This window comes from Notolepis coatsorum (genome assembly GCF_963971535.1).
Source record: "Notolepis coatsorum genome assembly, chromosome: 13".
NCBI lineage: Eukaryota > Metazoa > Chordata > Actinopteri > Aulopiformes > Paralepididae > Notolepis > Notolepis coatsorum.
Window position 1 is genome coordinate 114,767,538 of NC_140177.1, and position 27,163 is coordinate 114,794,700.

At 43.0% G+C, this 27,163-nt stretch overlaps 1 protein-coding gene across 1 annotated transcript in view; it reads right to left on the reverse strand.

The window, feature by feature from the left end:
• wdr33 (WD repeat domain 33) overlaps nucleotides 1-27,163 on the reverse strand; it is a 68,678-nt gene that overhangs the window by 27,874 nt on the left and 13,641 nt on the right. The window contains exons 7-15 of the mRNA XM_084327772.1: nucleotides 21,381-21,478; nucleotides 18,289-18,415; nucleotides 17,090-17,244; nucleotides 15,003-15,081; nucleotides 14,023-14,133; nucleotides 12,676-12,770; nucleotides 10,502-10,588; nucleotides 9,280-9,413; nucleotides 7,605-7,754 (exon numbers count right to left, since the gene is read on the reverse strand). Of these exons, the coding sequence (XP_084183898.1) occupies nucleotides 7,605-7,754; nucleotides 9,280-9,413; nucleotides 10,502-10,588; nucleotides 12,676-12,770; nucleotides 14,023-14,133; nucleotides 15,003-15,081; nucleotides 17,090-17,244; nucleotides 18,289-18,415; nucleotides 21,381-21,478 (1,036 nt within the window). The remainder of the gene's footprint in view (nucleotides 1-7,604; nucleotides 7,755-9,279; nucleotides 9,414-10,501; nucleotides 10,589-12,675; nucleotides 12,771-14,022; nucleotides 14,134-15,002; nucleotides 15,082-17,089; nucleotides 17,245-18,288; nucleotides 18,416-21,380; nucleotides 21,479-27,163) is intronic.

The following is a 27,163-nucleotide window of genomic DNA, read 5'->3' on the forward strand; positions in this document are numbered from 1 at the left end:
GCTGGGGAGAAACTGAAGGCCCTCGTGCGTAACGAGGTATGAAATAACATACCACTGTGGTACCGTCTAGTCGGCCCAGGAAACGTCGCACGTAAGTTGGTGTGGGCACTGGGTGGTACGTGGACGACAGTCCACACCTAGGAGCAGGGCGGTGCACCGGAAGGGGCACAGCTCCTGCCGTGAACAGGCAAGGCTGGCGAAAACGGTCAATATTTCCATGCCCAGAGCAAGTGGGGTGGGGACAAGACCGTCGGTTTCTAAACTGAGTGGCTGATAGGTACTACGGACAGTCAGCCGCTTGGGGTCCTGATTTGATGACGGACTATGAGGTCGCTATCGACTGGGTCGCCAGCCGGTCAGGAGAGCGTTATGACCCCTGCTTATAGTCACAGAAACGCAGGAAGTGGGACTGTGAGTGACTGGACAGTATGGGCATAAATGCACTTGGCTTAATGTACAGTCAGGCCACAGTAACCTTACTAGCCGATACAGGGTTAGTAGGCGAGCTGTGCTTCTGTGATCAGTGTTTTTGAAAAGAAAATGCTGGGAAGCAGAGGGATGAGGGGTGTCAATTCAGAGGAATCTGGATTGTCTCTCCTAAGGTTGGAAAGGGACCCAGCCTTAAACTGCACCTGAAGGTAAAATAAGGGGACTGCTTCCGTTCATGAGAGGAGACCTTACCGCCGGAAGTGGAGACCTGCATCTCTGTTGGGGGAGAGGGGCCGACGTCGGACAAGGCAGTCCTGAGAAAGGAGCTGGTTGTTGCGTCGTAGCGGACTGCCTAAACCTTACGGGGAGAGGTGCATCTAAGTAGGGGAAGGAGTGCATCCGAACGGGAGGAGGGTACTCTTAACTGGAAGGAGGTTAAAAGGGTCAAAGCGATGATAACGCTAGTGCAGGGCAAACGATACCTCCTGGTAGTAGAGGACTGCTTTAGTCGCTGGATTGAGGCCATTCCATCTAAACACAAGAACGCGGACACAGTGATCAAGTTCCTGTGTCGCGAGGTCATTCCGAGATTTGGAATTCCCACGATATTACAAAGCGATAATGGCAGCGAGTTCATCGACAAGGTGGTTAAAGGGCTGATGCAGAAATTAAGTATAAAACAGCGCCTTTCCTGTGTCTATAGTCCCGGGTCGCAGGGAAAGGTGGAAAGGGCCAATCTGGTCATTAAAAACAAACTGTTGAAAATCTGTATGCAAACTAAGCTTAACTGGATTGATGCTTTGCCACTTGCTCTGATGGCTATTAGAAGCAGCGTAAACCGCCAAACACAGCTAACACCGCATGAAATGCTTACAGGCCGCAGCATGCCAGCACCGCCATTTAGACACCTGGCTAGGGGCCCGGCATTAGATATTTTTGAGCAAGATCTGAAAAAATATCTTCAGCAAGTGACTAAAATACATGAAGCTGTGTTTCGACAGGAGCAGAGAAAGGAGAAAAAGGGGGTGAAGGAGGCGGAGAAGGAAGCCACCAAACCGAGGCTGATCCCTGGGGATCTGGTCTTCGTAAAGGTCCACAAGAGAAAGTGGTCATCACCCCGGAGAGAGGGCCCGTACGAGGTGATCCGATCGACTGGAACGGCAGTCCAAGTCAAAGGATCAACGACCTGGTTCCACTTCAATCACTGCATAAAGGCCAGCGGCGATCTCTTGGGGGATACAATCGATCGCAGTTATGCAGAACCCGACATGGAGGGCCCGAGACGGCAACTGGAAGGTGCAGTGCCTGCTGCCTCCCGCAGATGTTGGCAGCAGTGTGCGGACGGTCGGCCGGGCGCAACGACGTCATTGAGAACCGTCACGGTCGACCCGTCCTTGAGGATGACGGGTTTGAGTGGGTAGGAGTCCCACGGGGTCCCGCTCAGGCTCAAGTACCGGCAGGCTTTCATGACCAGGCTCAGAATCAGGCGCCCCCTCTGCCCCCCATCGAGGAAGGGGGGGAGAAGATAAGACTACAACCAAAAGGGGTGTTTCCCGGAGGACCGCAAGGGCATGTTTTTGATTTTGACCATTCCCCCGTTACAGGCGGGGATACTTACCATTATACTAACGAGGATCGGGTTGTGGGGGTAGATAGGAGGGTTGAGCCTGTCCCGAACCAGGCACAGGGGACAGGGGTGAGGGGAAAAAGGGAGGTCAAGGACGCTGAGTCGGAAGAGGTGGGGGGACAGGATATGTTCCAGAGGACAGCCGGAACGTTGAGGGACTCAGTGGGCTCACTCTGGGCCAGGTTGAGGGGTTTGCTTCCTTCCGGGGAACAAAATGGGGGCGACTATGACTATGACGAGGAAGACCCGGAGGCTGACCCGATGTATAGGGCGGCTTTAGGGAATGAGTGGTTTAAGTGGGTCCAGTACACGAGCGCGCAGAATCAGATAGAGGATTGTTATGTCTGCTCCAAGGCACGTCCGGATAGGCTGCTGGTGAAGGGCACGAAGTTCAGTTGGGCTCAGTGTGACAGGGACGCAGAGGCATGGGAGGGGCCCCATAATAGTCGCCCTTGGTGCGAGGCAGAGTGTTTGGGGTTTCTCGGCTCTAGTCGTTTTAAGGCGGCAGGAAACGTCACGGATTTCAAGGATGTCACTATGCGGGAACGTTGTAGGAAATTGGATGTACGTGTGCAGGGGGTAGCGACGGGGTTGCCAATACCCAGAGGTGTCAAACTATGGCTGACCAAGGATTTCGAGTGCTTGCAAAAGGAGGGGACCCGGGACGTAGGGGAGGTGGCAGAGGGGCGGTGCACTACTATTTGGAGCATCACGACTAACTGCACGAAAGAAGGAAAGTGTGGACACGGGGTCGTGTTAAAGGGAGTGGATACCAACCCACGGCCTGTAGCTTGCCCTTTTCATGTCCAGGATATGGCACTGGCGGACCAATACTGGCTCTGCGGCGGTAGGAGGTTGAGGAATACACTTCCTTTAGATTGGTCAGGTAGATGTGCCCGGGTTCAGGCGATCATGCCAATGGTGGTCCTACCATTATCAGTGACGGAAGGACCTTCTGAGTCTCCTATCTCTCGAACGAAGCGTAGCTACAAGGCAGACCCAAGGGTGTATCTGGACAGCATAGGACAGCCAAGGGGCATTCCAGCCGAGTTCATGGCTAAGAATGAGATTGCGGCAGGGTTTGAGTCTATTCTGCCATGGATATCGGTCAATAAGAACACCGGGTGGATCAACTATTTGTTTTACAATCAGCAGCGGTATCTCAACTACACCGAGGAGGCGTTGGATGCAATGGGGGACCAGATGCACGCGACCAGTACGGTGGCGTGGCAGAATAGACAGGCTCTGAACTGGTTAATGGCGGAGAAGGGTGGAGTCTGTTCCATGTTTGGACAGTACTGCTGCACATTCATTCCGACGAATGTGGGGCCAGGGGGAAAGTTCTCCGAGGCCATGGCTAAGCTGAAGGATTTGAGGGAGGAGTTGAGGGGGAATTCTGGCCGGAATGAAGAATGGTGGGGGAGTGGGGTGTTGGAAAGATTGGGACAGTGGGGAAGCATAGTGATGCAGACGGGGATATCCATTGGGGTGGCAGGGTTGATATTGGTTCTCCTTTTCTGTTGTGGTATGCCTCTCTTGGGTAGGCTGGTAACTTCACACGTAACGAGCCGAATGCTGTTGGTGGGACAGGAAGAGATTGAGCCACAAATCGGGCCATGCCCTCAGCTTTATGCTGCCTTAGAGGGAGACGAGGGGATAGAGCAGACCTGGGCATTGTACGGCCCGCGGGCCGGAGATTCTGACCGGCCCGCGAAAGATTACATGATAATAAAAAAAAATAAAAAAAAAATATAAAAAAAAAAATCTTTAATATATATATATTTTTTTTTTTTTTTTTTTTTTATGTCAACGTTCACACGCACAGTATACGCTTAGGAGACATGCTCAGAAGATGTTGGTTCTCTTTGGATCCACCTACATATGTGAACAGACATTCTCAGTCATGACGTTTACCAAGTCCAGGTACAGATCCTCTCTCACTGATGAACATCTGGCAGCTGTGCTTCGCATCTCCACCTCAGACATGCAACCTGACTTTGATGGACTTGTTAAAGCTCAACAGAGACTGGATTTCTCACACTGAATGAAAAAAAAAGAACTGAAGAACACTAAAATGTGGAAATATAACAAGTGAAATGGGACACTTGATATTTTTTTTTCTTTTTTTTGCAGTTCTGAAAACATTAAATGTTTAATATAGGCATGTAAAGTAAAAAAAAGGCTACAAAACTGGGACACTTTTCTTTACACAGTTCAGTGACATGTCTTGTTTATTTTTGCTATAAGATGATGTGATGTCTTTAGAAAGCTAAGAAAATCCTTGTTTCAATAGTATATGAAACTCAAAATGCCCTTTGTTATTAATGTTTCACATTTTGTTTATCATTTTGGAAATAAATTCTATTTGAATAAATTATATTTTTGAAAGCTAACCTCACCTTTTAATTGCCAAATAATAACATACACTCTTACCAGGGGTCAAAACAATGCCATTTACTGCTTTTTATATAGAAATAAAATGTATATTATGCATAATTGAGTTTGGAATTTTGGCCCGGCCCCCCAACATATTTTCAGTTGCTCATTCGGCCCCCCGGGAAAAATAATTGCCCACCCCTGGGATAGAGGATTAGGGGTATGGTGAGGTAGGGACATTTTCTTTTTGTTGGTTCAGTTTTGTTTGTTTTATTCCTTTAACTAGGCGTATGGTGAGGAAGGGACATTTTCTTTTTGTTGGTTCAGTTTGTTTGTTTTATTCCTTTAACTAGGCGTATGGTGAGGAAAGGACATTTTCTTTCTGTTTGGTTCAGTTTTGTTTGTTTTATCCCTTTTACTTCAAAAAAAAAAGAAAAAAAAAACATGTAAAGGTTTTTTGAAGACATTTTGTATTGGTTCTTTCCTTTAACTCTTTCAGTGCCACTCACGAGATTTCTCGTGTTTTTTTATAGGTGGTTGCTAGCCACTCACGAGATTTCTCGGAATTATTATTATTTTTTTTTTTTTGCGATCTGAAAAATTTTTGCATCACCCGAGCCTACCCGAGTATTGCCGAGCTGCGCCGGTGATCACTGTGGAAAAAAGCGCCCCCTGTCGTCTCCCAGATGACATAAGTGATTTTGGAATGGACTCAATGAAAATGAATGGGGAAAAAAATCCGGTACTCCACATTTTCCAGTTCACTGATCCAGCCGGGGTTACTAGAGTTCATTCTGGAGCCTCAGATCTCCGCGGATCATGTAGAACCACTGTGTCGCGTTGGATCCATACACGTATCGATTTTTTCGAATGGTGATCAGGAATTGGAATATACCAGTTGGATACCATCTGATGTCAGGTAAGGACTCTATGTTATCAGTGGTAGGATAATCAGAGTAATTTTGATGAAGTTATAAGCTGTTTTGTGAAATCTCTTCTTTCGTTTTCACTGTAAAAGTCCGAGAGGAAATCAACAAGGCGATTGTCCGCGCGCGGCCGTAATGTGCGTGCGTGCACGTATAATATTGATCATCTAGCGTTTATTTGAAAACGATTCATAAAAAGGCCGACGAATATCAACGTTGTGGAATATTCCACTAAAAGACGATTTTCATAGAATGCTCCAGAATGAGTTGTTTTTTATATCAAAACGGGGGCTTTTCTAACTGCTCTGAAACGGCAACGACGCGATAAAAAAACAATCTGCCTTCACAGCACTGTCTGGAACATAGTCTTTGATAATGCGATGGGCAGATTAGACACATAGCCATAATTTAAAACATAGATTAGGCGATATTAACGTTAACATTGGCGCGGATGGTGGCATTCAAGCGGTAAAATGGAAAACCAGGCATGGCATTTAAAGAGTTAAGAGTGACGGGGGATGGTCTGAGTGATGGTTTATTTTTTATTATTTTTGTTTATTTTACTCATGGTCCTGGTCAAACCGGAATGGGAAGGGGCATCGGTATGGAATGGTACGGAGTGTCGGTTCTGAGCCTGAGGAAGCATTGAGAAGAAGTGTTCTGGGGATCGGTTCTGGGGACTGGAGGGACAAAGGGGGGGGCTAACGCAGTGGGCAAGATGGGCACCTCCCGTCGAAGATGGGGGGACACGTGGTGAGGTCGGGACCAGCGCCTCCCGTCCAGGCATGGGGACATGCTTCTACGGGGACTGGAGGTGTGGCGTGGTGGTTGCTGTATTGGCAAAATGTGACTTTTGGCAATACGGTGAGGAGACTATGGCGTGGGCATGGAAGGGGGGCTGAGCGATGGAGACTAGGACTCAATGTTATGGAAGAGACAATGTCATTTTTTTTTGGGAGGGATGTTCTATGTTTAGTTCTGACGGTCAACTTCTCCTTTCCCTGATGAGAGTCGCGGTTTCCGGCCGGAACTGTGGCTCATTTGGTAAGCGGTGGAGGTTGGGGGGATTTGTCTGTCAGGTTAGGATTATAAATTGGGGTATTTTGTTGATGTTTTATTATTACTCTTGTTTGGAACGGTTTTGTGTTTTGGTAAGAACGGTAGTCAGCCTTTGTTGGTCCGTTAGGGGTCCAGTGAATGAAGTAAGGTTTCTTGTTTAGTTAGACATTTATAAAATTTATTATATGGCTAGGTTTCTGGTTTAGATTAGGCATTTAAACTTTTATTATATAATTGTGGTTTCTCGTTTAGTTAGACGTTCACATTTTCTTGGTTATATGATTTGGGTGGGACTAGGGATAGCCCCAAATGGGGGAATGTTGTGGAAAATGTGTATACGGGGGTGGAGGTAGGAAAGGGGTTAGTCTTGACTAGTTTAATATAGGTCAACTAGCAGGGCTCAAAGACACTAGGGCGACAGTCTGGCTGATGTTCTTAAAACAACCTCAAGTATAGGACAGATAGACATTTCAAGTAAATCACATCTTGTTCTTTTCTTTTTTAATCTTGACTCCAGCTTTGTCTCAGGACGATAAACCTTTAGACTTATCTTCTGTTTTTATTCTCTCTTCTATGTTAAATCTATGTGTCATCTTAATGTACGTCATGTCATATCTGATAATATGTTACGTCATCATATCTGTCATGTCGGGGCAGGGCTGGGAAGGTATTATCTGGGGGAACGGGGGGTTGGGGGGTCAGAGTGTTTTTCTTCAACTGTGGTGACCGTCTACTGAGCCATAGCTTTTGCTGTTAAAACTTCTTTTCCTAAATAAATTACCTACTTGTTAAAATTGGAAATATCGTCTCCTGCTGTGTTAAACAACCATCAGCCACAACACTACACCCCCCCCCTGACCACCAACAGAGAAGACATGTGGTAGTCTACACCCTTCCCAGACCAACAGAGGAGACATGTGGTAGTCTACACCCTTCCCAGACCAACGGAGGAGACATGTGGTAGTCTACACCCTCCCCAGACTGACAGTAGGGTAGTGCAATGACCAGGTGATAATTGGCATAACGAATTGGAAGAGAGCCAAAAGACTGAATGTCCACAACCCTGAATGCCATCCCAATATATCACACAGAGTTGTGTTCACACAGCTAACTCTGGCCTTTGGTCACAACAGTGAAGGAGCGACAGGAACCCTGGCTGGGACGGTGTAAACGTGAAGTCTCCTCACCTCCAGCAGCATGGGGTTGGAGTACAGAGCCATTTCCTGCTCCATCTCGGCTTGAGTCTTTTTCTTCCCATCCGCTTTCTGCTCCACCTTCCTCTCTTTTGGAATCTCTCCACCAGGGGGAACCACAGGAACCTTATTGTCCGCCCATGCCTGATTTATGGGAGAAAGACATACAGGTAGATGATTAAAAAAAGAAAAAAAAAAAAAATTAAAAATAAGGAATAAACCAATGAATGAGTTTTTAGAAAAATTGTCACATTCTACATTATTACTAGGGTTGGGTACTGTTCACATTTGAACCGATACCGGTACCCAACGGTACCTTTATTCTGTACTTTAGTCTAAAAATGTTGTATCTACCTACTTCAGTTGTAAAATAATTTGTTAATAATTAGGGATGCACCGACATTTCGGCCACCGAAAGCTTTCGGCCGAAAATGGCCAAAAATTGCCAAAAATGGCCTTTCGGCTTTTGGCCGAAAGAGTTTTTTCACCGAAAATATATCACTGAAACAGAAACCACCAGCTGTAACCTAACGCGTGTTGTTGTGATGATGTCATCAAAACGCGGATTCAGTCATTACATGCGCAAACGTGAGCTCTTCAGTCCTGCGTTCTGCAGCCTGTGTGATAACTCCTCTTGGGACTCGGGAGGCGCACTGTAAACTCTGCGCGCAACGAGTCCAATAAATGCGTCTTTAACATGCTTTATAGCTTATATCCTTATTTACTATGCCCGTCGCGGTTAATCACAGAGTGATCTAATATGCATATTATTCAGAGCGAGAGGGATTGTGTTTCTCACATTGACGCTGTCGCGCGTCTACTGTGCCAAAGTCAAGAGAGCGCATTCATCTGGTGACTAGAAAGGTGCGCTCAGTAGAGCATAGATCTCGATCCCTCTCTCTCTCTCTCTGATTGATTGAAAACTTTATTAACAGATTGCAGAATGGGTACAATACAGTACAGCTCAATACACACAATTGTTAAGGGAATGCAGACCAGAGAAAGACTTTCGTCTTGTTTACATCAGGGTCCCCCATTTTCAATTATCAGGACATATATGACATACAGATAGACAGTACTGCTACATCTATAAATTTATGACATACCAGATTTGCAAATACAGTACTGTTTGTGATACAAAAAGACCCATAATAGTGATTATTTAAGTTAAGTTTAGCCATAATCATATAATTTTCCATAATCAGGTAGCTGAACAACATTGGTAAAAAAAAATTCTATTCTATGAATCATTTTCGGCCTTTCGGCATTCGGTTTTCGGCCAACTGTTTCCTATTTTCGGTATCGGTTTCGGCCAAGAATTTCCCATTCGGTGCATCCCTATTAATAATATATATAATATAATATATAATATTGCAGCAAGCGTTGTCTGCATCTAGATTTGTAAAGTGTAACAACACTTGCAACCGTTTTTCGCTTTTCGGCTTGCCATTGCCCGGACTGCTTTGTTGTTGAATCAAGTCAAATCCTAGGTAAGTGTGTATTGTGCGCGTGAACGTGCGGCACACTTCATAGGTTTTGTTTTGCGGTAAACTAAACGTTGACGTCATCGGACTTAAACACACCGGCGGACCTCACGTGAATCGATACCCTTAAAAGTACCGGATTCGGTACCAATCCCTAATTATTACACCATGTGGCGGCCGATTACCTGTTGGAACTGAGCGGGGATGGGTTTGGCGTAGGGTACTTTCTTCTGGGGAACCTTCTTCATGTCTTTGGACATGACCTCCTCCACTCCCCAGTCCAGGCCTGGGATGGACATCTCCACTTCGGGGGCGACCTCTTCATTCCCCAACACAGGTAATCAGTCATTCATACAAATACAAGCAAACATTTCTTCATTGTAGTTTACTACATATTTAACTCTGTTGTTTGATTTTAAGCCGATTCTGGGGTTCTGTGGAATAATGATCCCCTCCCCCCTCAAACATCTCATGTAACCATGTTCCTTGTAACTCCCCCCTCCAACCAAATACCTGCTCCACAATTCACTTCTCTCTACTATAAAGACCTAGGTTTTACTGGATTCTGGAGCTCTTTGGAGGGATACTAGGCCCGTCTCCTCATGGAGTCATCCAGCAATAACTCTCGACCTATTTGTACTTGATACTCTGTTTGAGCAAAATAAACCTGTGTTAACTATGTCTACGTTTGATTGAGTATATCAAAGCAGGGTAGCCGGACCAGCACTCACAGGTTCAATGTTTTTTATTGGCAGCCTGAATCAAAAGCTGGCTAGCCATACCACTGATGAAGGACATTGTCCGAAACATGTCTGCTTTTGATTCAGGCTGCCAATAAAAAACATTGAACCTGTGAGTGCTGGTCCGGCTACCCTGCTTTGATATACTGAACTTTATGGGATTACAGCACCCAGTGTGAGAACTTGTGAGCGCGGTCTAACTTGACTATACGTTTGATTGAGTACATCCTTACTCGTGGTAAATTCCTCTACAGTTCAAACAAAGTGAATCTCAGGGTTTTTTTGCAACTACGGGAGGCTGCAATTCGAAACTGGCCCCGGTAAATGTCCAACCCCCTCCAATGTACAGTTTCTTTCCCCTCGAATGTATATATATTTGTTTATGATCTTTCTCTTAAACAGTACTGTATATTAGTATATCTTGTATGTCATGGATGTCTGGATGTAACAGTACTGTATATCTGTATGTCATGTATGTCATAAATGTCATGATGAATTGAAAATGGGGGACCCTGATGTAAACTTTCTCTGGTCTGCATTCCCTTAACAATTGTTTGTATTGAGCCGTGCTGTATTGTACCCATTCTGCAATCTGTTAATAAAGTTTTCCATCAATCAATCAATCAATCAATCAATCAATCAATCAATCAGGTGAAGTAAGACGCACCGATCTGCTCCTGCTCCATGGCCACTTTGAGCTGCTCTGGGATGCCCATACCAGGGATGCAGGCCATGCTGTTGGGCTCCATGTCATCTGAAACACACACACAGACATCAGTTAACCCTTTCACTGCCACACCACCAAAGGGTTAACCCTTTCACTGCCACACCACCAACGGGTTAACCCTTTCACTGCGACAATACAGAAGGTTAACCCTTTCACTACCACACTACAGACGGTTAAGGTAGTGAAAGGGTTAAGTACTTTTCCAAGCACTATTTTTCATTTTCAAGGATGTCACTCGAAGGATACAATTCACTTTTGGAGCGCAGTTGGAGCTTGCGAGACAGCGACTCGTCAGATTTGATTAAAACAGAAAAAAAAATTATTTCTTGATTCAGAACAATTTGATCATGGATGAACAAAACATTCAATGCGAATGGTTGATTTGAATTTCAATTACTTTTTAAGCACCTTGTAAAAAGAAATGGGCTGTTTTCAAGGAATTATATTTTTTTATAAAAAAAAGTATTAAGCACTTCAAGGACCTTGTGCGAACCCTGTAAAAGGTGACGGAACACAGTCACTGACATGAATACCTGCCGGTATTCATCTTCATTGGTATAAAGTCAGTTGCCGGTTTCCTGAACTAGGGGCAGTTCAGAGTAGAGAGAGAGCACAGGCAGGGTCTCCTGAACTAGGGGCAGTTCAGAGTAGAGAGAGAGCACAGGCAGGGTCTCCTGAACTAGGGGCAGTTCAGAGTAGAGAGAGCACAGGCAGGGTCTCCTGAACTAGGGACAGTTCAGAGTAGAGAGAGCACAGGCAGGGTCTCCTGAACTAGGGGCAGTTCAGAGTAGAGAGAGAGCACAGGCAGGGTCTCCTGAACTAGGGGCAGTTCAGAGTAGAGAGAGAGCACAGGCAGGGTCTCCTGAACTAGGGGCAGTTCAGAGTAGAGAGAGCGCACAGGCAGGGTCTCCTGAACTAGGGGCAGTTCAGAGTAGAGAGAGAGCACAGGCAGGGTCTCCTGAACTAGGGGCAGTTCAGAGTAGAGAGAGCACATGCAGGGTCTCCTGAACTAGGGGCAGTTCAGAGTAGAGAGAGAGCACAGGCAGGGTCTCCTGAACTAGGGGCAGTTCAGAGTAGAGAGAGAGCACAGGCAGGGTCTCCTGAACTAGGGGCAGTTCAGAGTAGAGAGAGAGCACAGGCAGGGTCTCCTGAACTAGGGACAGTTCAGAGTAGAGAGAGAGCACAGGCAGGGTCTCCTGAACTAGGGGCAGTTCAGAGTAGAGAGAGAGCACAGGCAGGGTCATCTGAACTAGGGGCAGTTCAGAGTAGAGAGAGAGCACAGGCAGGGTCTCCTGAACTAGGGGCAGTTCAGAGTAGAGAGAGAGCACAGGCAGGGTCTCCTGAACTTCAGAGTAGAGAGAGAGCACAGGCAGGGTCTCCTGAACTAGGGGCAGTTCAGAGTAGAGAGAGCACAGGCAGGGTCTCCTGAACTAGGGACAGTTCAGAGTAGAGAGAGAGAGCACAGGCAGGGTCTCCTGAACTAGGGGCAGTTCAGAGTAGAGAGAGAGCACAGGCAGGGTCTCCTGAACTAGGGGCAGTTCAGAGTAGAGAGAGAGCACAGGCAGGGTCTCCTGAACTAGGGGCAGTTCAGAGTAGAGAGAGCGCACAGGCAGGGTCTCCTGAACTAGGGGCAGTTCAGAGTAGAGAGAGCACAGGCAGGGTCTCCTGAACTAGGGGCAGTTCAGAGTAGAGAGAGCGCACAGGCAGGGCACGGGGCTCGGGTTTCCGTTACTAAATGGACTTCACGCTGTTGTCGTTGTCATGTTGTGAGTGACGTTAAAAGACACTTTGAAATCCTATTTGAGCGGCAACGGTGTACGGACTGAGATGCAGCTGTAGAAATCCAATTGAAAATCACATTTTAAAGCACCTCCAAATGTGGTTTGGATCAGATTTGCAAAAATAACATTTCATTGTTCGTGTAGTAGCATCCTTGTGTGTTCAAAAGGTGTCACTTTTTACTGAATATCTATTTCAATGGAAGTTCATTTGAAAAGTATTCCAGGATTTTCATCCACCAAGAAGGCCTTGTAGTTAGCTCCTGGATAAAAACACACACACAACCAAATGCATAATCCGTCTAGCTATATTTAACACAAATGAAAATAACTCACCATATTCCACTCCATCCTCTGACATTCCAGGCAATAAGTTCAGGTTGTATCTATCCCTCATCTTGTCTCCTGGTCGATTCCTTGTCCAGAATTTACTGCAAAAACAAACAAAACATGGTGCTATTAGAGTAATGGACCCACATTAGCATTGTGTCTTAAAGGGGCAATTCACCTAAATACAATGCTGATTTATTTTTCCATAATTCTCACACTAACTCTATAAACACAGTTTGACATTAATTTTGAGTACACAGGTTTGAATATGACCACCAGTGATTTGAGTCCTTACAGCTCAATGATATGGTGAGGCAGCAGTCCCTATAAGACAAGGTATTAGGGGTGGGACAATACATCGATCCAGATCGATATATCGATCTATTATCAATAATCAAATAGGATCGACGCAACGTAAAAAGATCGATTCATATTGCGATACTCTTATTTTGAAAATCCCCGCGAGTCATATCCGCCGGCGCCCAGTATTGTGAAACTCCGTGTAGAAATTACAGCAGTGTTTGCGTCTGCTGTAAAGCACTACAGAGCGTCTATTTTGCGAGCCGATATAAGTCTGTGCAGTTTTTTCCCCGCAACGGGTCAAATGCATATAACAGGCGTTGCATCGTCGCCATTCCTTTATGCCAACGTCGCGTTAAATATCTAAATGAACGTCGCGTTGGCTGCTAAAAGCTAAGCAGCTAACCGTGAGAGAACAGGAGAGTGGAAAGGGGACTTGGAAGGAGGAGGGGTGGGGGCTGTGGGGGACTGTGTGTGTGTGTGTGTGTCTGTGTGTGTGTTAAAGCTCAATATATAAAAACAAAAGTGAACAGGAGGTCTATTTGTATTAAAAACAATAGATTGTTTTTCATTTAAATGTCTGGAAGAGCTCAAAAATAAATACATCAATTGATATTTCCGTAGCCTTTTTTTAGTTGATCTAAATGTGACTGATTGTGTTAAATGGGCACATAATATCGCCTCATATCGATCGCAGACACCTGAATTGAATCGTATCGTATCGTATCGTGGCAGACTTTGTGATATCGGCAAATATCGTATCGTTGTCCAAAGAATCGATATCGTATCGTATCGTGATGAAACTGATGATTCCCACCCCTACAAGGTATTGCTATTATTTCATCTACATCATTTCATGGTGCTGTAATTAACAATACAAAGTATTCAATGTTCCCAATGACATCACCGGTGGCCATATTCAAACTAATGTACTCTCAATAACGGTCAAAATAAATGTATTTTTTTTTTATATGTGTGGGAGATTATTTGCTAAATAAATCAGCAAGCCATTGCCAACTCCCATCACAACTGTGGGTGTTCGCGGTGCTCTACCTGGTGTGATCGTTGGAGCCAGAGCATAAGATGTGTCCCAGAGGATGCCAGGCCAGACTCCAGATCATGCCCTCGTGGGCCATCTCCATTCCACCCACCTCCTTCTCCACACTGCAAGATACAAATATTTACATCGATGTGGAAACCGAAAATGTTGATAGGCTACAATAATGCAGTGAAGCAAGAGATAAAGGGGAAAAAAGAGACTGACTATATTGCAAGATTCACAACAGGTGTTGCATAATTAAATATTGTCCTGTAATTGGGGACATGTGAGGGCCATTATTGTGGCCACATGCATCATAGGTAAACGATAATATCGTCATATCGCCAAAACCTAATAGGATATGATGTGAAGTAGGTTCATAGGTCATGATGAACTACTAAAAGCAAGAATCAAGTTTCAAATGTAGGTAGTGATACATTCTGGACAAACTAATCAATTGCGTCTCTGTCCGGTGATAATTAATGAATGCTAAATGATCCAGATCAAAGACTGACAAATCGGGGTCCATTTTAGCCATTGGTGTATATAGTACTAGGGACCAAGAATTACAACTGGGGCAAGTAATTGAGGGCAATGCAGGTTCTACACAAACAACACGTTATAATGAGTCTCTTCAGTCTACTTTTTATTTTCTATCTACTAACTAACGTTTCAGAGTGCACGCCCATCAAGGGGGGGGGCAGAAAGGAACATAATCCTGGTCAGAACAATGGGGCAGACTACATAAATTAGCATTTGTTAGCCATGCTAGCGATGTCATGGTTTCTCCAGAGCCGTGGCATACTTGTTTTAGCACAGCAACTCGCGCAGGTAAGGGGACAACTTAGTCACGTGACTCAGTTGGTATTGCTGATTGGCTCGAACACGATATGTTTATAAACAAGAAACACCTCTATGGGTTTACAATGTGTTCTGTAGTGCTGGTGTAGCATCTCCCAGTGTCATCTCCAAGTAACAAGACTATCATCATTACCCTACATTCCAGAAGAGGAGGGATCCATCAGAGCCTCCGCTAGCGAACAGGCCTTCGTGGACAGGGTGCCACGCTACAGCTAGAGACAGGACAAAGGGCACAAGTATACAAATACATCTTATTTATTGATATGAGAATAAACATCAACCCAACAAGAAATCAATCAGCAGTCAACTTACAACTTCCCGAATCGAAAAGGGAAAGGCATAGGAAATCCACCAATACCATATTTTAAAAAGTGGTATTTCACAAAAGAATGCTGATTTATTTTGCACATAATCGCCCACACATCCAAAGACTAAACAGGTTTGCACACATTCATTTATCCAAATATTTATGGACCTAACTGTACCTCTTGCCAGGCCATCCTTGTAAGTAAGAATTGTGACCTGCTGGTTAAAAGGGGCATTTCTCCAAAGAACTATGCAGATTCATTTTGCACATAATCTCACACACATCCAAAGACTAAATTGACCGTGCATTCTCGTACACCTGCATTTGTATACATAAACACCCCGCCAGCTCCTTATAAGAGCATGCAACCACAGAAACATGTGCACAGATTCCACAGGCAACGCAAAAGCAATTTGCAACAAATGTATTGTCATTATACAGCACAAGAGTTGTCTGAGTTGCGTCAGCTGCTGCATCCAAACACAGCCAGCATCCTTTCCGCAGTGCGCCGCTGTGCTCGACGGTGGAGCGAGTGGTAGGCCACCTCCTGCTCCGCCTGAGGGTTGGTGAGTGGGGTCATCAGCCAGGGGGCCGGCGCATATCCGCAATCTCCTAATAAAACAAGTCATTAGAAGAATAGAAGCCTACCGTTGCTGGAACGATTCATTACGCAGATACTTACCAATTAGTCATGAGTCTCCAGCATCTCCTTGCTCGAGGTGCACACCCACAGAGCTGTTCTGCAAGATGTAGGATTCATGTGCACCTCCTGGGAAGCGGGAGACCACATTGAGCAGGTGGTTCTGGGCGTCGCAGATGATTTGAACGTTGATGAGTGATGAGTGGTATTGCCTTCTGTTGAGATATGGAAACGCATCTGGGGAGGGTGCCTTGATGCGCACATGCCCAAGGTGAACAGTACCTGGGCGTGTGGTGGCACAGGGTTTGAGCGTCTGGTGCGGCTCCTCAGTGCTGGCTCCAGGGTATTGCACAGCTCCATTAGGACATCAGGACAGGTTGACTGGGATGTGTTTTTTGTTCAGTATATGGGAATTGAATGTATTGTGTGGCCAGTTGTATGATTCCATCCACAACTCCACCGCAGCCACCCTGTCTCCTAGCTCCTTCTGAAATGTCCCAGTGGCTAAAAAACCCAAGGTGGACAGTATCTGGACGTGTGGTGGCACAGGGTTTGAGCGTCTAGTCCGGCTCCATGGTATTGCTCAACGCTCTCTTCGAATAGGTCCACATGGCTACTACCTCCTCAGCGCACAATCAGCGATATTTTCCAGCAGCAGTAGATATGCCATATTGTGTGTCTAGGCCTAGGGTGCAGAGTTGGCTGCATTTATTTATTCACTGCCATTTGTAGTGCTTTATTTATTTTAGGACATCCCAATGCCTCGTTGAATCACGACTACAAATGTGAAACGAAAGTAAATTATACAAATATTCTTGTATTTATAATTATTAAAATCTGAGGATGTCTGTAGCATCCATGTCAACGCAATCACCAATTATATTGTACAAATTAAACCCTTAAGAAAGCGCACGCCAATGTGGCCCATCTACGACTGCTTCTCCGCATTCTTAAATCCTGTTCTTAGATAAGAACAAATCCCAAATAAGAAAGCATTCAGGAACGCCAGAATTGTCCTGGGAACTTCATAGGTGGAGTTAAGAAGAAATGTCTTCATAACTTTTTCATAACAGCGTTTGAGAATGAGGTCCAATGATGACATCACTCGTGGTCATATTCAAACTTGTTTACGCTCAATAACTGTCAAACTAAATGAATGTGTGCAAAACTGTTTAGAGTTTTTGGATGTATGTGATATTATGTACAAAGTAAATCAGCATTGGCTTTTGGTGAAGTACCCCTTTAAATAAAAACAAATATATATATGTATCACCTGTGGCCTCTTTTTTGTGTCCCCTGAACACCTGAAGCTCCTCCTTCAAGTTGCGAATGTCGAAGAGTTTACACAGGTGGTCTCGCGACGCCGTGAGCAGCCAGTTACCGTTCAGGTTCCACTTCACTTCCATCACTGTGTTTTTATGGGCGTGGCTGAGGGGAGAGAGAGAGAGAGAGAGAGAGGGAGAGAGAGGGAGAGAGTGTGAGAGAGAAAAAATTAGAGAATGAGTGGTCTGTGTGAGTGGTTGAGGTAATGTTGCATAGCAATTTGGAGGAGAGGTCTAAAGCTTTTTATGTGTCTTGAACTGATGTTATGAGTTTAGAAGGGATATTTTCCATTGATCTACCATAAATAGTGAATTGCAATTGATAACCCTAACCCTAGCTAAGAGTGAGGCTAAATGAACTTTGTCCCTGAATAACCCTAGCTAACAGTGAGGCTAAATGAACATTGTCCCTGGATAAGCCTAGCTAACAGTGAGGCTAAATGAACATTGTCCCTGGATAAGCCTAGCTAACAGTGAGGCTAAATGAACATTGTCCCTGGATAAGCCTAGCTAACAGTGAGGCTAAATGAACATTGTCCCTGGATAAGCCTAGCTAACAGTGAGGCTAAATGAACATTGTCCCTGGATAAGCCTAGCTAAGAGTGAGGCTAAATGAACATTGTCCCTGGATAAGCCTAGCTAACAGTGAGGCTAAATGAACATTGTCCCTGGATAAGCCTAGCTAACAGTGAGGCTAAATGATCATTGTCCCTAGATAACCCTAGCTAAGAGTGAGGCTAAATGAACATTGTCCCTGAATAAGCCTAGCTAAGAGTGAGGCTAAATGATCATTGTCCCTGAATAAGCCTAGCTAAGAGTGAGGCTAAATGAACATTGTCCCTGGATAAGCCTAGCTAACAGTGAGGCTAAATGATCATTGTCCCTGAATAAGCCTAGCTAAGAGTGAGGCTAAATGATCATTGTCCCTGGATAAGCCTAGCTAAGAGTGAGGCTAAATGAACATTGTCCCTGGATAAGCCTAGCTAACAGTGAGGCTAAATGAACATTGTCCCTGAATAAGCCTAGCTAAGAGTGAGGCTAAATGAACATTGTCCCTGGATAAGCCTAGCTAGGAGTGAGGCTAAATGGACATTCTGTTACATTACACCCTCAGTATGTACGTCCACATGCTGCATTCTGAGAAACTCACAGTGTAGCCAAACTCTGGCCAGTCTTTGGGTCCCAGAATTTGATGGGCTGCTGGCTGTCTTTGCTTCCAGAGACCACCAGGCCTTTGGTGGGGTGCCAGTCTACACACTTAACGTCAGCACCGTGCCCTGTAGAGGAAGAACACTTTTAGAGCAGTGTGCAACAGTGTGTGTGTTAATAACCTTAAGAACACATAAACAACTCTTCATTTTAAGGTGGGATGTGAGGTCTCCACTGAGGGGCGTAGGTTCATAAACAACTCTTCATTTTAAGGTGGGATGTGAGGTCTCCACTGAGGGGCGTAGGTTCATAAACAACTCTTTAGGTTAAGGTGGGATGTGAGGTTTCCACTGAGGGGCGTAGGTTCATAAACAACTCTTTAATTTAAGGTGGGATGCGAGGTCTCCACTGAGGGGCGTAGGTTCATAAACAACTCTTTAGGTTAAGGTGGGATGCGAGGTCTCCACTGAGGGGCGTAGGTTGATAAACAACTCTTTAGGTTAAGGTGGGATGTGAGGGCATGTTTGAGTGCACTCCTGCTACCCAGTGTCATGTTTGAGAGCATGTGCACAACTGTGTGTTAATAAGGGAAATGTTTTAGAGACTAAAGCGGACATTCCAACACAGGCGATTGCATATAAATAATCTACATATAAAGTAAATCATTACAACAAAGACTTTAATGTTACTAACACACTACAATCAGGGTGATCATCTAATCACTGCATTAGAAAAGGAAGGCATGACAGACTAACTCGATGCCAAAATGTGACGGCAGAAAGACATCATGCATAAATGTAGAGGTTAAAATAGTGTGCAGTATTTTAGGCTTTAATATTCTATTTAAATATTGTAATTATCTGTGAGCCATTTTAGGTTCAGACCCTCTCATCAACAGCAGCTCTGGACCTCAACTCATTTGAGATTAAATTAACTTGAAATTAAATCAGAGGGGGATTTATTTGCAGAGCTTGCTAAATAAATTGACTGTAATTCTTAAAATGATTCTATGTTATCATAAATGAGAACAAAACAATTCTAGGCACTGTGAACCAAACGTAAGCCTTGAATATATTTTAACAAAATAGTACGCTTTCTAGCTTCAAACAGTGTTTCCAGGGATCACATCTTTCTCTGAGGACAGTTTATTCAGTTGTGAAAATATACCTTAGAAATGTGAAATTATTCACTTCTGATTCTCAAAAAACGACATAGTGCACCTTTAAGAAAAATAACGTTGGTTTATTTTCTCAGTGAGATAAGGTGAAAAGGAAAACAAAATTAAGAAAACCACATTCACTGCAACATTTGATCAGAGTAATATCCTCAAAAACTATTCTGAACCAGACATTCAAGGATTTCATCCCCTCTCCACCAATAGAAAGAAAATGCATCACTGGCATCAAGCTGCATTGTTTTTATTCTTATTCGATGTGTAATGCACAGAAAACGAGTTAATACTCAAATCCACTTAATGTATTATGTTAGTTTTATGTAAATGCATGGCTTTGTATGTATTGGCTTTATTAAAAAAATATATATAAAAAGCTAAGTGTAATTTAAGCAAAGTATGCTTTGATGTCTACTCTAAAGCAACCCCTACCTTCCGCTTGACCCAACACACACCACTGTCATCTTTCTTTAACTGTGCTATCTGCAGGTGGTACACAAACGTTGAATGTGCCTAAACGCATAGCAAAACGTTTTATAATATTTTATTTATATATTTATTGTGAGTATATACCGTAATAAGCTCTTATCTCTTACATACTGGCACTGACAGACATCCAATAAGCAGCATGTTTCACATTCAGGAACTACTAGACAACCTTTGCGTCACAGCCTTTTACAAACGCCAACGCTTAATGTTCAAAACACTACACAAGTTAACATAATAGTCTAAAAAATATTGTTTATCTATTAATCCATTTCTGTTACTGGTAGAGACGAGTAAGACAATAGTTTGATTAATCAGCATGTGCATGGGCCTAGTTACAAGGCCTATCATTGCATAGTCTAAGACAATGGATAGACTGCAACATCAATCTGAACTTTGTAAAGAAACTCAGTGTTAAGAGTGATGCACTGCTGTTGTATTTTATAACAGAACTTTGTAAAGAAACTCAGTGTTAAGAGTGATGCACTGCTGTTGTATTTTATAACAGAACTTTGTAAAGAAACTCAGTGTTAAGAGCGATGCACTGCGGTTGTATTTTATAACAGAACTTTGTAAAGAAACTCAGTTAAGAGCGATGCACTGCTGTTGTATTTTATAACAGAACTTTGTAAAGAAACTCAAAGTGTTAAGAGCGATGCACTGCTCTGTTGTATTTTAGAACAGAACTTTGTAAAGAAACTCAGTGTTAAGAGCGATGCACTGCTGTTGTATTTTAGAACTGAACTTTGTAAAGAAACTCAGTGTTAAGAGCAATGCACTGCTGTTGTATTTTAGAACTGAACTTTGTAAAGAAACTCAGTGTTAAGAGCAATGCACTGCTGTTATAAATGTTATTGTATTGAACTATTTCATCACATTTTTACTGTCTATTCTATTTTATTACTGCCTATTTTTTAAGTGAATGAAACCGTAGACAGAGGCCTATTGGGATGTTAGATCCTAATGTGAAAAATTGTGATTTACCTTACCTTGCTACCTTTTATCTTTTTTATGCTCGCTTATGCCTGTATTTTTATGCATTTTTTTTTTTACTGCTGAGAAGCACTTTGAACTGCAATTTCTGTATGAAAAGTGCTATACAAATAAAGTTTATTATTATAATATCAAAATAGTATTACATTACATGGCATATTAATGCAACAAAGCCAGAGACAATATATAGAATTAAACCATTTAGTGCACTTCTAAGTCAAGTGGAGGACTAATGATTACTTGCTTTATTCAACCAAGGCCTGCATTATAATTCTGTGTTGAAATGTCTGCCAAGAAAATAGTCCGCTTTATCTCTTGAGGTGCTATAACTATGTCTTTTTGCCATGGTTCCTGAAACCAGTGTAGTGCCCCTTCCTTGTGTGAAGTACAATGTGATCAGGATTGGAGTACATCAGTAAGAAGAACCATTACGAGAAACATACCTCTGAGAATCCTCTCCTCGTGACAGCGCATGAAGTCCCAGATGCGTACGGTTCCATCGTCGGAGCAAGTGGCAAATTTATTGTCCGTGGGCGAGAAACTGAAGACACAGGGCAGGAGAAGGCAAGGAGAGGAACATAAGCAACAATGCAAGTAGCCAGGCTCCCAGACACCAGAGCAGCCACTACAGGTACATAGCCAGGCTCCCAGACACCAGAGCAGCCACTACAGGTAGATAGCCAGGCTCCCAGACATCAGAGCAGCCCCTACAGGTACATAGCCAGGCTCCCAGACACCAGAGCAGCCACTACAGGTAGATAGCCAGGCTCCCAGACACCAGAGCAGCCACTACAGGTACATAGCCAGGCTCCCAGACACCAGAGCAGCCACTACAGGTACATAGCCAGGCTCCCAGACACCAGAGCAGCCACTACAGGTAGATAGCCAGGCTCCCAGACACCAGAGCAGCCACTACAGGTACATAGCCAGGCTCCCAGACACCAGAGCAGCCCCTACAGGTACATAGCCAGGCTCCCAGACACCAGAGCAGCCACTACAGGTACATAGCCAGGCTCCCAGACACCAGAGCAGCCACTACAGGTACATAGCCAGGCTCCCAGACACCAGAGCAGCCACTACAGGTACATAGCCAGGCTCCCAGACACCAGAGCAGCCACTACAGGTACATAGCCAGGCTCCCAGACACCAGAGCAGCCACTACAGGTACATAGCCAGGCTCCCAGACACCAGAGCAGCCCCTACAGGTACATAGCCAGGCTCCCAGGGACCACAACAGCCCCTACAGGTAGATCCAGGATACCAGACACCAGAGCAGCCACTACAGGTACATAATTAGCCAGGCTCCCAGACACCAGAGCAGCCACTACAGGTACATAATTAGCCAGGCTCCCAGACACCAGAGCAGCCACTACAGGTACATAATTAGCCAGGCTCCCAGACACCAGAGCAGCCACTACAGGTACATAATTAGCCAGGCTCCCAGGGACCAGAGCAGCCAATACTACTGGAAACTCTGAAGAGCTCTGTACCACAAAGGTGGCCTTGTTGCCTTGTAATGCAATTGCTCAGAAAATATTCACAAAAACCGAAATATACACTACTTGAATTCCATCTCAAATCAGAGCACATAAGACAGTAACTTAAAATAGCACTTAAAAAACACTGACCAGATGCACATCTAAGATGAAATGCACAAAAACAAACGTCTAAAAAAACAATAACCAAAAACCTCCTGAACAAGAACTGTTGTAAACCACGGCAAGATGGACAGTACAAGTAACACACGCAGCCAACTAGTCTCTTTAGCGTGGAAATGTTTCAACGGCAAACAATTCTTCTCCAACAAGATACCCAGGAACACTCCAGCTACGTTTCGTGCTTCTTGGTCGACAGAGTTTGAGTCAAAGGTTTCATTTTCAGCTCTATCCATCGACAACACGGTCCATCAGAAAACCTACTAATCGACCACAGGGAAAAAAAGTTACATAATGTACGTTATGTTATAGCCATAAGTAATATATTTACGTATTGTATATCGGCAACGGTCCAACACAGTACTTTTCGTAGTTTAAGCGAGATTGGGCTCCCATTGTAGTGACAGGTGACAAAGGGCAGTAGAAATGTGTTCTGCAGAAGCCATACAGACGAGCCATGGCCCAATAGCTACGTAAATTGGGACTTCTCATCAGTGTACCACTTTATCTTAGACACAAAAGGCTGACAGGAGAAAGGCCCATCTGTTCACTTGGGATTAGAAATGACACCACAGAAGCTAAGACCACTTTGAATATAATGTAATACCCATTTCATGGCCATACTGGCAAAAAAGGAGAATTACGTAATTCCATACAAATTGTGTTTTTAATTATTATTGCTTACTTTGCAGTCCAGACATTTCTCCCAAACACATTTAAACAAAATACAGAGAAGTTAGCACAACACAGAAGTAACTTCCTAAACCTTTAAGACTTTTTAATGTGTAGAAATTCTGATTATTAAATGGAAGACCCAGTGGGAACCCTGCAGCTGTTTTGCAAAACGTTTCCACTGCCTAGATGTGGAAAATATTATTTAATAAAAGGAAAATGGTTTCAGCGTCAGGTGATTTACAGTATTTTCAAATATGCAGAGGAGCATGCATATTCACATGCACGCATCGTCGTTCCAAACATAGTTGACCAGTCAAACACACACACAAACACTAAAAAACAGACACTCTCTCTCTCATGAGATTATTATGGTTTCCTGATTTGCATTACTTTTTATTTAATTAAAACATTTGATTGGTATTGTAATGGCATTGACTAATTGTAGCTTAGTTCTCGTTTGTGTGTTAAGTCGTTTGGTCTCGTGGTTACAGTAGTTTTTGTTAATGTTTTTCAATGGCCCTGCCTGAGTGTGATGGCAGCACCCACTTCATGTGGGCCTATATACTGACAGAATACTTCTAACTTTACTCATTGTAAGGCAGCCAATACCAAAATGAACTATAGTAAAACTATAGTATTCCTTCATGGGGTTTGTTCACCCCTCAAATAAACCAATTACAATAGAAATACTATCGTGAATCTCTTTAGAAATAACCATATGCTAGTATTTCTATGCTAAGTCTCTTCAGTGTGTACAACAAACCTGCAGGGATACTATAGCAATTCAGCATACATTTCTAGTGTATGGTAGCTAAATCTCTGTGTATGGAAAAACAAACGGGGTTCTTGCAGGTTAAGGGTTACAAGTTAAATTAAATTAATTTGAATAGTTTTGTTTTTTTATTCTATTTTAATTCACGGCCATACTGGCAAAAAAAAGTATTAATGAAAATGACTATGAAATAATTAATTCCGTATGAATTGTTGGGGGAGAACTGCTATTACTGTATTGCTTACCTTGCAGCCCAGACATTTCAACGAGATACAGAGAAGTTATTGCAACATAAGTAACTTCCTAATCAAATACATTTTACAAATCATATTTAAAGGAACACGCCAACATTTTGGGAAATTAGCTTGCCGTCTTCTCCAGAGAGAGACAAGAAGATAGATACCAGTTTCATAATATAGGTTTTACTATAGCTTGTTTCCATATGGGAATATTACAGGTTTAGCTATAGCTCGTTTTCATATGGAAATATTACAGGTTTAGCTATAGCTCGTTTCCATATGGGAGGAGTTGAAAAACAAACTGAACAGAAGCACAAAAAGAACAGAAGGAAACCCTACTTCCATCTGAACCAGTGTAAAAGGAGGCAGAAAACGTAAATAAAGTACTTATCGACCACAGGAAGGTACATAATTGTAGGTTATGTTTTAGCCATAAGTACTGTATTGGTCTGAATATAAGACGACCCCTCTTTTTCTATTTCTTGGCTGCTCTACAGTTGTTTGACGACTCTGCTTCGTTGATTTAGTTTTTTTTTACCCGTCACAGCAGGCTGTGTATGTATGTGAGAGGGAGATACAGAGAGCTGGTGGCTCGCTTGGGGAACACTCATTTGGCACAATCTGTTGTTGTGAATATGTATAATGACATTTAAAAGACTAGACCATGAAAATAAAACAATGCGAATGTTAAAACAAATATTAACTCTTAACAGTTATGGTTAAGACATAAAGTTAAGGGTTAAGGTTAGGGTTCAATCCCCAGCAACACTTACGTTTTCTGAAAGAGTTAAACTATTTAGAATTTGTAATATATGCACTTATTTGTCATAAATGTAACATTTTCAACCCAATACGTAAATATATTACTTATGGCTATAACATAACATATTATAGGGGTGTAAAGGTACACGTATCGTCATATCCGTACCGAACGGTTTCAGTACTGGACCTTAGGTTCAGTACGGCTGTGTACCGAACGAATACAACGTTATGTTAACCACTAACGAACGCATGTGCATAACTTTTTTTTGCATGCAGAATTTTATTCAAAACTTCAAGTTCACCCATTCCCATAATATAATTTGCGCAAAGGGCCGGGTGTTCGTTCAACCCACACACACAACACAGATTAATATTTTTTTCTTTTTTACAAGTCGATTATTAATTTCAATATAGAAGATTGATTGACAGCCCTACAAGTACAATTAGTTACTGCACACTACATCACCCGAGTCGAACATGGAAAGCCAAACTTTCCCCCAATGTACCGAACCTTGACTTCAAAAACCGAGGTACGTACCGAACCGTGTTTTTTGTGTACCGTTACACCCCTAATATATTATGTACCTTTTTTCCTGTGGTTGATTAGTACGGTACTTTATTTACATATTTTAAGTGAGACCGTGTTGGTACAACACCACACTGGAGATATCCCTTTGCCAGCAGAGTAGAGAGAAAACCCGAGATGACATTTCAAGAGTGCAAATCATTAAAAGATTCTGGGGATTACACCCTTGAATATAAGCTTACCTATATGGTTTTTGACTGTTGGCCAGGGATATCACCAGTTACGTTGTTTCACTCCCGTTTGTTATTAAGGTAGACATTTCAGCGTGTAACCTAACTGGGGCTAACTATAGTGACAATTCTTCCCCAGGTCATGATCAGTTCAGCGTTCCCCAAAGGCTACAGTAAAGATTCTGCCTCCATGATCAGGTCAGCATTCCCCAAAGGCTACACTGCCTCCATGATCAGTTCAGCGTTCCCCAAAGGCTACAGTAAGGATTCTGCCTTTTATTTTTTTAGACTTAAGAAGTATAATATATAAATAAATCAAATAAAAATCAACAGTGTACGGTATTTTCATTAGGGCCGGGTATCAAAACCCAATACTTTAGTGGAATCGATCAAAATTGTTTCAATACTATACTACTAGTATTGAAATATGCTGTCATTCAATAACCTAATTTAGATACCTAAGTGGTTAATCTCATCACTGTCAGTATTGTTCCAAGGATTAACATTTCTTCTGTTCAAACACAATCCAAAAACATTCAAAATGTAACAACGCCTCCGATTGGCTCACAGCACACACATAACTCGGCAAAGAAAGTTATCAAGAAAAGTATTCTTTTGATATCGGTATCGAATCCCAGGTATTGGTATGGGCATCGATATCAAAATGTTTCAGAGGACACCCAACCCTCATTTTCTTAACTGAATAAACAAGTATTCCTCAGAGGAAAGTTTGGTTCCTGGAACACAGTTTGGAGCTAGAAAGCCACCTTAAAAGTTGCGGTTTCACTATTGTTTATAATGGCTGGGTCCACAATTATGTTTATTACTATTCAAAGAAGAATCTTCCAGGCTTAAATTTGATTCACAGTGCCGCAAATATATTTCATTTTGATGTATGATGGCATAAGGTAGACACATAAATACAAATAGATGTTTTGTAAATATATTACAGGCTCTGCTATTATAATTATATTATATATAATTTATGTTATAACAAAATTATCTATTAACCATCTATTATTGGTGTATGTTTGATTTTCCACATCCATAGGCAATCTGTCCCCATTGTGGGTTATGGAAAGCAGGTCACCACACCCTCAAGAGGCCTACTATGGGGTGCACAAATGTTTATTTTTGAAAACAATTGAGATTTTATAATCCTTTCTGCAATTATGTTCACCATATTAAAATGCCTTTCAAATGCCAATAACATCCAATTACCTTGTTTTTTTGCATATTATATCAAAAGGATAATATTCCCCAAGGTTTTCATAAATTTGTTATTAAGTGTTTTTACACTTTAGCCCAGTAAGTATGCCACTCAAATTTATGTCCGACAATCCAATCCCAAAATGTCGTCTTTCTGA